A 15,207-nucleotide genomic window follows, 5' to 3' on the forward strand; every position below is an offset into this window, starting at 1 on the left:
TTTCAAGCTTATGTTTATGTTTTAGAATTCCTCTTACATGCTCGTACATTCCACGTACTGAGCCATTTGGCCTGCATCTTCTCATGATGTAGACACAGGTATTCAAGATCATCAACAGGAGCTTCATTGATACATCCGAGAGTTCGAGTTAGCTATGGTGAGCCTCCTTATTTTCTGGAGGATTTCATTTACTTTTCAGTTTAGTCAGGATGTCGTGGGTCTTGTCCTGACATCCATCTTTATCAGTTACAGGCTTCATATATAGTCAGTATAGTTGAGAAGTCTGTATTATTCATTTATTTTATTAAATGTTTTAAAGACTTAAGTTGCCCATTTTGGGGTGAGTTAAATATATTATATTATTAAGAGTTTTCTTTGGATTTAAAGTTTGTATTTAAGTTTTATGAATTTTATTCAGTTTTAAGCTTTTGCATGCTTAAGTTAGTCTCTCGCTTGTAGTCAGCCAGGATGAGGGTTCGCTTGGGGACCAGCAATGGTTCTTGAGTGCCGGCCACGTCCAGTGTGTAGACTCGGGTCGTGACATATATTTTGTGAGTTTTATATATATTAGCAATTCATTTTTCTTTTTATCTATTTTTTTTTAGGTTCATACCTCAATTATTATTCTTTTTGGGGAAAATGGTCTGAAAAATACTTTAACTTTGGCTGAAATTGTTGTTACGATACCAAACTTTATGGAGGACCTTTTACCCCTGCACTATTTAATAGTGTATTTTAAAGGTATATATGTGTTCACGTGGACACATTACTATTTAAAATGATGTAATAAGCAGTGTACTGATGTTGATTTGGTGAAGAGGAGGCTAGATGAGATGGGAATGAGGTATGTGACTACATTAGTAGTAGAAGAAGGGATCAAAGTAGATCAAGTATTTTTTTCATGATCCACATGGTTATATGATTGAAATGTGCAATTGTGACAACATTCCAATGGTGGCTATTTCTTCAAGTTGTCACTTTATAAAGCCCAATAAATTTGGAGCTTACAATGACAACATAATGATGCCAATTGCTACTCCAAATTATAGTTGTGGTTTTATGGAAACTCTCATGATGGAGAACTTAAGCATGGACATGTTCAACTTTTCCTTCTAAAATTCTAGTCATGGGGGGTGGGGGGTGATGTTAAGGTAATTTGTTTATTTTTTACATGTAAAAAGATGTGTATTTGCATTTTTCAAACTTTATAGTTTGGTTGTATGTGCAACTATTATTTTTAATGAATAAAATAAGAAAGATATTTGATTATATTTTATGTTCTATGAGTTTGAGATCATATTGTTAACTAGGTCCTTTGTGTTCTTTAAAATTTTTCTTGAAAGTTAGGCTCTACTGTCAGAAATTAAAGTTGATTATTTTTAATGGATAAAAGTATAAGAAAAATGTTTGTTATATTTTATGTTTTATGAGCTTGAGATCATATTGTTAACAAGGTCCTTTGTGTTCTTTGAAATTTTCTCGTAAGTTAGGCCGTATTATATAGTGGTGGATTCAGAAATTGACGTTGTGGATTGATAAAAAAATAATTTAAAATGAAGTTATTTAATAGTGCTCAAGGGAACTAAACACTCATCGTGACGGGTAGCAAAACTTAAGTTGGTTATAGCTTTGACGTAACTATTTTTTTTAAAAAAAAAAAACATATTTAAACTATTATATTTTGTGAGTTTTATATATATTAACAATTCCTTTTTCTTTTTTATCTATTTTCTTTTTTGAGGTTCATACCTCAAATATTATTTTTTTTGTATTAAAATATACCTTGATGTTTAGTTGGTGTACACACGATTGTTGATAATTTAACAAATATTAAACCAACTTAATATCAAGATGTGTTTGGCTAGCGAATAAAATTATTTTAAGGTATAGTGATAGTTGAGATAGGTAAAATAATTGTTAGTTTAGGTATGAAATTCGCTAAAAAATAATAGTTTAGTAGGTATATATTTGCCTAAAATAATAGCAAACATAAGTATTTTAGCCAATCAGTTAAATGTATAAATTGTCCAAAAATCATACTATGTAACTTTTCATCAAAATAATAGTTAATAAATATATTTTTTATTTTTTATTATATGATATATATTTAACTAATAAATATAATTATTTTGATTGACCGTCTAAATATATAACTTGCCATAATTTTTTGTTTGTTACTAATATCGTAGAAGATACGACATATTAGTTGGAACAAATGATACAATTTGTGATGTTTCAACAAACGACAAAAAGGATCATCAAATAATGAACTGATGATATAATTTTTTTTTTAATTTTTTTGAATATGTGATATAAAATTATGATATGAAATTGAAATTATATTTGAATACATAATTTATATTTATTTCCTTTTATAAACATATATGAAAACTCTATAAATTGTGAAAATTATTAAATTTTTTTAATTCTTATACAATCTTATCAGATGAATAAATCACAGTTCATAAATAAATATCAGATCGTAAGTTGTCATATTGATAAATCGTATATTTTTATGTTTCTATAAATAAATATTTGTGATTACAAACATTTAAATACACATAAATTTTATAAAATTACAATTATCAATAATCAACAATAGTACTAATTATTCTTCAATATAATTTTTCACGTAATATAAACAATTGATTTCCATACTGAACACGAATCTTTTTAAATAAAATTTAAACTAATTTATAAATTATTAAATTTATAAGTAAGTTTTACATTTAGAAAATATTAAAACTACAATTAAGTATCTTAAATTATGTTATTCATGTCCAAACCTCATTTGAAATTATAATTTCATATTGCCAAATGTCTCATTTGAGTTTTCTTTATTCATCAGATATTTATATTAAAATCTAATTAAATGAGGGACTCGAACCTTTCTTTTGTTGAGACCCAAAGCGACGAAGTAGCAGAAGCAAAACGATGAAGCAAACAATGTTAGCTCTATTCATTGCTTTCTTCTCGCAATTGCTGATAATCTCAAACGGAATCTCAACTTCTCAGTTTTTTCTTCAGCAAATCAATTCGGAAAATAAGTATTTAACCAAAGAAGAACACTGGTTCAATCAGACTCTTGATCACTTTTCTCCCTACGTAAGTAATTATCCTCTTTTTGAGGTAGGGGAAGGGAATTATAAGTGGAGGAATCAAACTCTTAGGGTGAATGTTTACTAGTTAATCAATTGAGCTATTGGATTCTCCAATCCTGTTCTGTTTTTTTTTTTACCTTTTTTGTGAAATCTGTTGGTAATTTTAGGGAAAGAGAGTTTGTTAAGTACTGTATGATTTTAGCTTATATGCAATGTTTAAATTTGATTTATGGAAATTTTCTTATGGTATATTGAGTTTTGTGTCAGGCATTTTTGGGATTTTTTTTTTGGGATTGCTGTTTTTTTACATTGTAAGTGTTGTTAGTGGGAGGTGGAACGTATTCCGTAGAATTAGTTGACATGATATATATTGCTGGTGGGAGGTGACATGTATCTCGTAAAATTAGTCGACCTTTGTTGCTGGTGGGAGTTGGCTGGTATTCCGCAAAATTAATCAACTTGGTCCCTGTTGCGGGTGGGAGGTGACAAATATCCCGTAAAATTAGTCTATCTTATACCTTTTGTTGGTGGGAAGTTGCACATATCCTGTAGAATTAGTCAATGTGGTATCTGTTGTTGCAGGTGGGAGGTGACAGATACCTGAAAAATTAGCTGATACCTGTTGTTGGTGAGAGGTGGCACATATGCCATAGAATTAGTTAATGTGGTATTTGTTGCTGGTGGGAGGTGGTAGGTATCTCGCAAAATTAGTTAACCTGCTCCCTACAGTAAAATTAGTTGACCTGATACAAATTGTTGGTGGGACGTGACAAGTATCCCGTAGAATTAGTCAAAGTGCATGCAAACTTGGGTTCACTATTTTTCTTAGAAAAACTCATGATATACCCTTGAAATTAGAGTTTTTGGTAATAAAAATGAATCCTTTAGACGGATTCTTGTTTTTGATGTACTTATGTTTTTTGTGTATAGCTTTTGCAAAGGGGAAACCTTTTTTGTGAAATTTGCTTGTATTTTTAGGAAAGAGAGTTTGTTAAGTAGTATGATTTTCACTTATATACAGCGTTTAGTTTGATTTATGGAAATTTTCTTGTGTTATTTTGAATTTTGTGTAATGCATTTTTTGGGAAGAATTGTTTTTGGGTTCGCCATTTTTTCTTGGAGAAAGTCATAATATACCCTTGAAATTGTAGTTTTTAGAGATAAAAGTGTTTTTTTGTTAGATGAATTTTTGTTTTTGCTGCAACAAGTTGTTGTGATTTTGTACTGATGAGGGACAAACAAAGTGGTAAATTAGGGAGAGAGGGAGCGTGAGGGAGGGAATTTGCTACAGTAGATTGACCCATTGTATAGCTTTAACTCGGTGCTGCAATTTGTAGGATCATCGTACATTTGGACAGAGGTACTATGAGTTTCTTGACCATTTCCGAGTTCCTGATGGACCGATATTTTTGAAAATTTGTGGAGAATCTGCATGCAGTGGGATACCGAACGATTACCTCAGTGTAAGTTGATAGTCTTTACTTCTGATACTATTCCTAGTGAATGCATTCTTAAAATTCTTGTTTCATCCTTTGATTTTGTTTATCGGGACAGTCGGTCTTTGTCATTGTCCGTTCCGGCATCCCCTTTTTTTTACCTCCACTCCCCAACTCACTTTCTATCTCCCCTTTTTGCCATGGGTGGGGTTACATGGCGGTATGGGTTGGAAAAGGAAATGGGAAGGGAAGTGTTCTTCCATTTCATGTCACCTAGGTTCTTTAGGCAACATTTGGAAAAATGGTTGATCTATATGTATTTTGTATGATTATATCTAGTTCTACATTTACTGCAATACTGGTTTTATACTTAAGGATCACTATTAAAGTTTGTCAAAATGTTTTCATGTGAGTGTTAACTCAACTATCTCAGTCGATATCAATTTGAATCCGATGTAATGCTTTTTTGAGTTAAAGGAATCAAGTGCCTCTCGCCTCAACATTTTCATATTATGTTTTCTTTGTGGAGACTTATATGTTTGACAAGGCAGTGTGCCATGAAAATTCCTCTGTTGGTGTCTTTGATGCTGAACAAGCATTGGAACAACAACATACCCAGTGTAGTTCTACACGGTGGGGTCTGGGGAGGGTATGTACACCGGCCTTACCCATACCTCATGGATGTATAGAGACTGTTTCTTGTTTATTTTCTTGTGTTGGGTAAGTAAGTAGAAAATATTGTCTTATAAGCATTTGTGTATAATATAGGCAAACATTATGGGGATCGGGATGGGGGTGGAGGTGGGTTGTGTTGGAGGGTATGGAGGATACAATCAATGTGGAATGCCACTTTTGGAACTTGTGTTTCCTATTTCCAATGGGAAAGTCATTTTCCTTATTTTTAAGCAACTTATTTGATCAACCAAAGATGGAAAATTGAAAAAAAAAATGTTTTCCTCCATACCAAACACACCCTAATACTCTGGATAATTTTTTTTGTATGGTATAACCGGAGAACTAGAATTTATGATGCCTGCTAGCAAAAAGAGAATAGGCCCTGACATATGTACATCATTAATGAAAATGATGAATTTTACTTGTTTCATCTCTAAACCTATCAAACCAAAGGTTCTGCAAGTTTGTCAGGGGAGAAAGATAAGTTTCCAGTATGGCCTTCATAATCCTAAATAACCTGAGTTATTACAAGTGCTTATTTGATTCATAGGAGACCTAAATCAAAGTCACAAATGGACTTTTCGCTGAGAACGCTTTCTCTTTTTCCAGGAGGTGTTTACTAGTCTATTCCCATACATCTTTTGTACATTTTGCAGTTTTTGTCTTATTTGAAAGAAAGAAAAAAAAAAGAGAGAGATTAGTCTCCAGTAATACACCTTTAGCCTATACATCACTTCTTTGTCATTTAAAGTGCTATGGTCAGATAAAAATCTTACTTGATGAAGTATGTAATGCTAACCTTCTTCACACTTTCTCTTTTTTGTCAAATGAAACTTTTATTAAGGTTTGGAAGACTTGACTTTTTCTGAAATCACCACAAAGCAAGCTTGTAAGGTGTTGTTTGGTGATCAAAGTTTTAATGAAAATGGTCCACTTTTTGAAATACTTCTAATCTTTTGTGACGCCAATGTCGAGAGGTGGCATTGTACAAGTTTTAACTTACCATGAAATTCAAAATTATTTGGAATTTTTACTATCTAATACAATGATGTTTTCAGTTTTTATAATTAAGGTACAAGGATATGTTTGTCATTTCAGATGCTAGTATTTTTATTGCTAATACAAGTACTTGTATTCCACATCATTTCCGGTGTAAAATTATACAGGATTTCCCACATAATTTTTGTGGAGCGTGATTTTATTTATATGAGAAACAAAAATGGTAACCGAGCATAGATGTAATAATGCAAATTTTATACTGAGGTTATTTTGAATCCAAACAATCTCAGCATTGAGTTCCAGCTTGTAGTATTTTGGTTAGCTGACACAAAACAAGCACATAGATACATGCTCTGTCTGTGACAATGACTTGTCGTGTAGAGTCATGGAAGGCTAAAGCATAAGCTGACTTATGTTTACTTCGTTCGGTTTGAGGACTGGATGGGAATATGTACTATGCCTGAAGAATACTTCTGAACCTTGCATGTCTAACAGGTTTTAGCAAAGAAGTTTGGAGCTGCTGTCGTTTCTCTTGAGCATCGGTATTATGGGAAGAGTACACCCTTCAAGTCCTTAACAACTGGGAATCTGAAATATCTGTCATCAAAACAGGCACTTTTTGACTTAGCAGCTTTCAGGAATTTCTATCAGGTTGGCATCTTAATCTTGTTTCTTTTATCTGTGGTAATTCCTTTTGAATTTGAAGCATGTCACTTCTTTTACAATCTAGCTCGATAGCTGGTGGGGTTACCTAACTGCTATCTCTAATCCGATAGCATGACAATGGATAAGCCATTGGTTGCATCTCTGATTTAGTTTTCCACTTCCCGACTCCGCTTCTTACCCTTTTGCGTGATGAGTGTTTCAGTGGATAATATTTCTGATATGTTTGTGGTAACCATACTGGGTATGCTGTAATATTTCTGATATGTTACAGGAGTCCTTGAACGTGAAACTCAACAGATCCAATATTGAGAACCCATGGTTTGTCTTTGGTACTTCATATTCAGGAGCCCTAAGTGCATGGTTTCGCCTGAAGTTTCCTCACTTAACTTGTGGAAGCCTTGCAAGCTCTGCAGTGGTTCAAGCAGTTTACAGTTTCTCAGAGTTTGACAAGCAGGTAAAATAAAATTGTGCTACTTTGATTGTTAATATTTATGCCTAAGTTGCTCGGACTCTCCAAAAATGTTGCCGCACCCGTGTTGGATCCTTCAAAAATACACTATTTTTGGAGGATCCGACACGCACCCGTCGACCTTTTTGAAGAGTCCGAACAACATAGATTTATGCAGTTTTTCTTTTTATCAGGAATAGATGCTTATACAGAAGGAGCTCTTTTGGATGGTCTTCATTGTATTTCTGTCTTACTTGGGTGGTTTTTTAGATTGTAAAACAGTTTTTCTATTTTATTTTGTTTTTGGACGGGGGACTTGGTATTAGTTTGGACAATCCTCACCTCATGAACTAGATTTTGTGGTTGAGTTAGGCCCGATGTCCATTTCCTGACATGGTATCAGAGCCCATCCCAATTTCTGGTTACCTTTACGTTATCTACGCTCCCGTTGGCAGGTTTGGGGTGTTCAAGAGTATGTCAAAATTCCCACATTGGTTGTGGATGGGTGATTTGGTCTCTTTTGTATAGTATTGGAGACTCCTCATCTCGTGAGCTTGCTTTTGGGGTTGACTTAGGCCAAAGGTCTATTTTGTAAATAACAACAACAACATCATCAGTGAAGTCCCACAAGTGGAATCTGGGGACGGTGGGATTTACGCAAACCTTACCCCTACCTTTGTGAGGTATAGAGGCTGCGTAAGATTAATTGTCCTTAGAAATTACCTTTTTGATTATGCTTTGTTTTCCTGGAAACAATACTTTTGTTTGTAAAAGTTGTTTTGTTTTCCAGAACAAACAAGCTTACTAGAATATTCTTTCAAAAATTAATGGTACTAATAAAAGGGAGAAAAATAAAAAACACAAGCTGTCCCCAAATCACTAAAGGAGGAAGAAGATTATTTGAGAATAAAGTCCTCTTAACTCTCTATACAAGTCTGAAAGTGAGGCTATATAATAAGCTTATGTACTTTATAACATGTAAGTCTCAACCACCCTCCCCATGCATAATTAGAGGATATTCTGCACTGGAAAATGCTTATGTTGCAGGCAAAGCCACACACACTAAATAATGTGACTTAGTTGACCTAAAAGCGGTTTCCTGCCACTCTTATCAAAACACACACACAATGACCTGCCAATTGCCTCTGCTTCCATTACAACCACAATCTCTAAGATGGAATAACTGATATAATGCATACACTGAAACTCTAAATTCCTCATAATACCAAAATATTTTCAATAATTGCTTATTCCTTAAGAGCACTTTAGCTATTGTCAGTATGAAAATTACCTTAATCATTCAAAGCCTTCAAGTTTCAACAGAAGTTTAATGCTCCAAATGGGAGTAGCCAAATGAAAAATGCCTAAACATTAGGTTGGGTAAGCTAGAATGGGAAATACTTCTAAGAGAAAATATCCCAAAAGAAAGCTTACAAGAGAATAGACCTAAACACCCTGAATTTGAGACACTGTGACCGAGAATGTTTGCTGTTAAAAACTCTTTTGGATTTTTCAGATAATTTCTTAAGGATCAGTGAATTTGACTCCTGATTGTCCTACTACAGGTTGGTGAATCTGCTGGTCCGGAATGTAAAACAACATTGCAAGAAATTACCAAACTAGTAGAAGCAAGACTTGCATCAAATCCCAAGGACGTTAAATCGTTGTTTGGCGCTGATGAGGTATGAAACTTGTGACTTTTTTTGTTTATTATGTCGGTTGTGGTTGTTTCTGTGATTTCCATATTTTCTTGTAGAAGAGTTCTCTGATATCATCCTCTCAATCACCTAAAGCAGCATATGGATGAAGATATCCTTGTTAACTCTGGAAACTAATATCACACTGCATTGCTCTTTCACTTTTTTCCTAGAAGAGTTCTCTGAAACCCTTAACACCTGTGGTGACATATCAGTGACGATATATGCTGAAATGTGGGCTGCTGAAGACTGTCAGAATAATGTATTAGGAGATTATTGTCAATAATCTGTAGAAAAACTATACCATATCGTTGACATGGAGCCTAGCACTTATTTCTAGGGTTTTGCATCATGTTCTCAATTAAGGAGAGGATACATAATTATTTTTGCTCTCTTTTATTAGTCTCATAGACAAACTTTTGTTTTCTTGCAGCTGAGAAATGATGGTGATTTCCTGTACTTTGTGGCAGATGCTGCAGTTACAGCAGTATGTATGAGACACTCATATGATATCCTCTACTGAATGCTTGTAATTTTCCTAATTGAGAGTTTTTGATGTTTTAGTTTCAATATGGAAGTCCAGACAAACTGTGCATCCCACTACTTGAAGCAAAGAAGTCCGGGGCAGATTTAGTGGTATGGTCTTGTTTATTGCATCCCCCCTCCCCCCTTCCTCCCTTGACTGATTATTTGTCTTGTTTACCAAAAGCCGACTTGACCATAAAGTGAAAACAGGACTGATTAATCCATTTTTTGAAATGAAACATTGATGTTTACAATGTAGTAAAAGCATTCCAACTTCCAAGGTTGAGTATAGAAATTGGTTGGAAAGTTAATGGTGAAAATTGTTAATTTGACTTGTTTTAAGAAACAAGGCATTCATTTTGGTAGAACGGAGAACCTTTGTTCATAGTTTACACAAGCATGATCTTGTATACAATGCAAAGACAAAAGTAGAACTTGCACTAGCATTGCAACTCAGCTTTTGGATATGCTGGCTTGAACAAACAATAAACATCAGTCACATTTCTTTAGGAAACCTGTCAAAAATATTCATGAAGTGAATTCTTCGGTATAAGGAACAGAAGTTTTTGTTGGAGTGGATACCCATATTTATCCAGTTATGCCTTGTATTTTTGTGGAACCAGTAAGTAGTTAAACAAACCACTTAATAAGTTATTGAAAACAATTTTCCGCCTGCACTTGGATTAGGTTCTGACAGTGTATATTTCTATATTGGGAAACAACATAAGTAGATATTCACATGGATGTTTATGTTCAATAGGTAGTGAAAATCTCAAGTTATCTCTGTCAAAATTTCATTGTTGATATCCTGTTATATGCTAGCTTTCCAGGAAGTTTTCTTTTTGGGTTTGTTTGTGTTCTGCAGTTAAAAAAGGACTTCAGCTTATTTACAACTCCATAATGTGATCAGAACATCATGTTAAATGATCCAATCACCCAAAAAGAAAGAAAATCATTTGTTTTGTGGATGACGTCACCAATTCTCTGTTTCTTTAATCGTTTATCACTTTATTCTATTTCTTATCTGCAGAATGCATATGCCACCTATGTAAAGGACTATTACGTTAAGACTTTTGGGGTCAGCGTCAAAACCTACGATCAGGAAAATCTGAAGAACACTGTTGTAAATGGTGATACTTCTGACCGCTTGTGGTGGTTCCAGGTTTGCACAGAAGTTGCATATTTTCAGGTTGCACCCATGAATGATAGTATTCGCTCTTCTAAAGTTGATACCAGGCACGCGTCTTACTCTTGGAAGTATTTACGGAATATTTCTTTGCTTTGTTTAACTGCTCTATTTCCACTTGTTTAGTCTAGTGTGACTCTGGTGAACTGACTTTATAATTCAATAAATTCATCTTGCAGATACCATTTGGACCTGTGCAGGAATGTCTTTGGAGCCGGTATCTATCCTGATGTTGATGCAACTAACTTGTACTATGGAGGCACCAAAATTGCTGGTAATCATTCGATGGTTATTTCTAGCAATCTTATTAGTGTTTTTTTCCCGACTTGGTATATTTGTTCATAGGATATGCTTGAGTTATTTAAAAGGAAAGAAAAGGAGGAGGATAGATCTGCTGTCCACTCGGTTGCACTTAATAAGAGAATATTCATTACCCATGCTGTTTTATTTGATTCAGGTGGTTGACCTTTTCTAATTTTACTTTGCTATAAACATTATATAGCTAAATCAAATTGTCTGGGATTACTTTAAATGGTCCCAACATTCATGGCACTTCCTGATCATTTTACAAAGTGATGACATCATTGTTGGCTTAAGTTTATTACTTGTCTTAATGGTTAAAGTTAAGAAAATAATAACCTCAACTGAAGGGGGGTGGGGGTGGGGGGGCAATATATACTTGATATAATGGCTGTGTTTTAGAATGGAAGGTGTATGTTGTATCTTTGAAATTTTAAACCCTTTGTCTTTTGGGGGTTGATGACTCTCAGGTTGGACTCAGATCTGATTGAATGTAATGTCTGGCAGTTGGAATTTGACCTTGTATGATATTTGTCACCTAGTTCTTGGGGTCCTTACTGCTTTAGCCTCTCATTCTATCATATGCTGTGTATGTCCTCTAGGCTCTAGCCTTGATTTGCATGTGATTGTGGGGTCCTGTTTCAATCAAAGAATAGAACATTTTCCCTTAGGCTTACATTTTTCATCCCTCAAAAATGTTGGAGAGGGTGTGAGCTCTAGTTGGATGAATAGTAGATCTGTTTTTTCGCTTAATCCTGCTTCAAATGCAGAACAATTATGGAATTACAAATTTCATTATGTTAAAATTTTGTTTTGGCAGGGTCAAAGATTGTCTTCACCAATGGATCACAGGACCCCTGGCGACATGCATCCAAACAGACTTCTTCCCCAGAGTGTACGTTTTTTAGGCTGCTCTAATAGTGAAATTTCATGCCTGCCCATTGTGAAATTAGACTGGTCGAGTGTTGTACTCCAAGACAGATGCATGGTCTTTATTAATGTGTTGTTTTAGATCTGTTGAAGTAAAATGGACCATGCTATCTTTCAAAAAATATTCAAAGAGAAAAATGCACCGTTCTTCATCCACAAGAATTTTTTTTTATCATAAAGTAAAAACTTTATAAATTCAGGTCGGAAGGTGTGGACTTTATTGAACATTCATCTGCTATCGTAACTTCATATATTTTCCTATAAACTTGTCTGCAACAATTGATAATTGGTTTATCTGCTTTTTGATCTTAGTATCAACATGGTTGGGTTATGTACAATGACTTTCTATCATATGATTCTTTCAGAGAAGTGTGTGCTTGAATTCACAGTGACGGATCACAATGACCTTATGCTAAAAGTACTTCTGAAAGTGACAATTTTGTTGAGGCTAGAATACTCACTTTAAATTGTTGTACTTCACGTATTTTTCTTGTTTCTGAGATCTTTTTTCAACTTTCAGTGCCTTCTTACATAATCTCTTGCCATAACTGTGGCCATGGAACTGACATGCGGGGCTGCCCTCAGTCTCCTTTAGTACCTGAAGGTATGCATATATCAGATCTCAATGTTAACTGTGTAGATTTCATTGGTTTGGCATATCCACTAATATGCTGGAGATGGATACTCTTTACTTCAACCCCCATCTTTCCGTTTCTTTGTTTGCAATTCTTTTATTTTGCTCTTAATTTGGTCTCTTTGGTCACTGCTACAATTATTATACTTATTTTCTTTTACCTCTCTAATTTTGTTGTTCTCAACTATGACTCTGAACTGCTGCATACATTGATAGCACTTGCAATATGAAATTAATTGTGAATGTCAATAATAGACACTGTAAGATCCTATCACCTAGGATTATCCAAAGGGGGTGAACAAGATGGCTTGTGGAAGGCAATTAGGATAACCAAGGTGTCAAAGAAAGTTGCCTTCTTTCACTGGTTTGCAACGTGAAATGCAATCTTAGAAGGAACAAATAGATTTTGAGCCTGTTTGGATTGGCTTATTTTAGGTGCCTTTAAGCCAAAATAGCATTTAAGCACTTTTGTAGTGTTTGGGTAAGACAAAAAAAGTGCTTTTTAAGCACTTGCTTTTAAGCCAAAATAACAAGTATAAGCCATTCCTAACTTATGGGCCCATCCAAACAGGCTCTTTGTATAACAAGTGTGAAGAAGATGCAAGCCATGTTTAAGTGCAATCGCGGATATCTTCACAGCTTTGACCTTGTCTTTATTATTTGACATCAAGTTGGGTGTCATTAGACATTGTGGCAGAGTAGTTGCGAGTTTGAGGCTAAAGAGAATTGTAAAGGTAAAGAAAAGCATAGTCTAAAGTAACTTTGTTGTCTTGTCTTTTTGGGCAATTTTGGGAAAGAGGAATAGGAATTTGAATGTTTGAGGCATTGAGAGGGATTTGAGGAGCATAAAAAACTTGCTTTTGTTTCATTCTACCATACTTAAAAGATATCTTTCGGTATAAATTATTGGTAGAGGTTTGCTAGTAGAATGTGATTGGGGTCCAGATACACTAATTGTTAACCCTGACCCGTATCTGTTGATTAATAAAGCATTTTGACTTGTTAAAAAAACTCAATGACCATAGTTCCAGTTTATATGTTTTTCTTTCTTTAGTTTGTAATTTGTTTACTCCTATCTGTACTTCACAAGCAGAGTTTTTACTGATCGGGAAGGTATAATTTCTCCAACTTTTTCATCATAGTGATGGCAGAGCATCCACACTTTTGTTCTTACGGTTGTACATGAACAATCTCACAAGTCACAACAATAGTTGGATACCGTAAGTTCGCTCACAAAATAAAAAATTAATCAAAGTTAGCATCAGATCGGATAACTGTCTGAATATAGCTTCCGGTCTCCACACATGATAAGAACAACAACCTGATTAACTGTAGTGCATTCCAATTCTAGATGCTTCTTTGCACATCATGTCACAAATTTTACCAGCATGGTTGTGTGCACTGATAATCAACTTGTCTTAGAAATGATGCTTCGTGAATTTCCTTCCTTTGAACTCAATGAACCATGATTCATTTCATGACAATTCTTTCATATCACAGGTGACGCTAAAAACTGCAGTTCCCCTGATGCAGTTCGTAAAGTAAGGGAAAAGATTGTTGAACATATAGATTTGTGGCTGTCTCAGTGCCAGGTTTCAGGTAGGAGTTCAATGTGAAAACATCATCTCAGAGCTATACAAATTGACGTATACTTTATGTCCACTAGCTAACCACTAAATAATGTACCTCGTCGTGGACAGATGTATAGTTGCTCATCCATGAACGATGTCATCTGTATGAGTTGATCTCTTGTTTCTGTGACTTGCTAATAATATGAAATTTTCTTCTTCTTGAGCTTTTACTTTCTTAAAGCTCTGGCATTATGTAATGTTCCGTTAGCTGAGCTATGGCTCACAGTTTGACCATGATTGTATAGTTGACATCGCATCATAATGGTCGTTCTTGTAAAAAAAAATCCTTGCTTTTTAAACATATATAAAAGCAGGATTTGTGTGTTAGATGACATGTATGTAAGTTTGCTGGACAATTTCTGTGAAATGACCAGTATTCTTCTGTTGTGCATCTTGTTCTTTGAAAGAACTGTGATTTAGAATATCCAATTTCACCTATTGGCTATTGTAAAATTGTCACGGGGTACCCTATTTGGACATCGCTATTTAACATGTATCCACTTTTAATGTTTTTGGGCACATCTGCCTGTTTTGGATCAACTTCAGACATGCGGTGTCTGAAGTTACATATGGATGAAGTTCAAGCATTTCTTACCTGAAGTTCAGGCAAAAATGGGTGAACGTGGTGCTCGTTTCGAGTTTGAACATCTGTGGTAAGAATGCAATGTGTGATTTGTAGGTTAGGTGTCCATCACAAATTTGAACATCCCAAGTATGGAAGCATGGTATTTAAATGAAGAAAGCGAAAGGAGCATGCTCATTATCCATTGAGTTTCAACTCGTGTCTAACATTAAATGTACATATGGGAACATGTGGGAAAAGGTTAATTATATACTAACATGGAAAAAGATGTTGAGTTAGTCGTGAGTCACGACTTACACATATGAACTTGCAATTCATGTTTATTGTCGGACAACTACATAATTAGACATACTTCACTATCATATATACTATTATTATCTACACTTTCAAAATATT

The 15,207-nt window shown here is 34.5% G+C and overlaps 1 protein-coding gene across 2 annotated transcripts; it reads left to right on the forward strand.

The window, feature by feature from the left end:
- Window positions 1–2,880: 2,880 nt before the first annotated feature.
- LOC102591085 (probable serine protease EDA2) lies at window positions 2,881–14,619 on the forward strand. Of its 2 annotated transcripts, XM_006343314.2 has the most exons (13): window positions 2,881–3,105; window positions 4,439–4,564; window positions 6,707–6,862; window positions 7,149–7,331; window positions 8,891–9,007; window positions 9,456–9,509; window positions 9,587–9,658; window positions 10,578–10,783; window positions 10,913–11,007; window positions 11,854–11,928; window positions 12,484–12,567; window positions 14,098–14,196; window positions 14,298–14,619. In XM_006343314.2, the coding sequence occupies exons 1-13, from the start codon at window positions 2,935–2,937 to the stop codon at window positions 14,303–14,305; spliced, it is 1,446 nt and encodes a 481-aa protein (XP_006343376.1). In that variant the 5' UTR covers window positions 2,881–2,934; the 3' UTR covers window positions 14,306–14,619. The 2 variants fall into 2 exon arrangements, with proteins under 2 accessions (XP_006343376.1, XP_006343375.1); XM_006343313.2 differs by having other exon boundaries at window positions 14,098–14,619.
- The last annotated feature ends 588 nt before the right edge of the window (window positions 14,620–15,207 follow it).

The sequence above is a fragment of the Solanum tuberosum genome, unplaced genomic scaffold, assembly GCF_000226075.1.
Source record: "Solanum tuberosum cultivar DM 1-3 516 R44 unplaced genomic scaffold, SolTub_3.0 scf00039, whole genome shotgun sequence".
NCBI classification, from domain to species: domain Eukaryota; kingdom Viridiplantae; phylum Streptophyta; class Magnoliopsida; order Solanales; family Solanaceae; genus Solanum; species Solanum tuberosum.

Coding starts and splice junctions, on each gene's coding strand:
- LOC102591085 (XM_006343313.2), top strand. CDS start 2,935: ATGAAGCAAACAATGTTAGCTCTATTCATTGCTTTCTTCTCGCAATTG. Junction 9,008..9,455: donor CGTTGTTTGGCGCTGATGAG/GTATGAAACTTG, acceptor GTTTTCTTGCAG/CTGAGAAATGATGGTGATTT. Junction 9,659..10,577: donor AGTCCGGGGCAGATTTAGTG/GTATGGTCTTGT, acceptor TCTTATCTGCAG/AATGCATATGCCACCTATGT.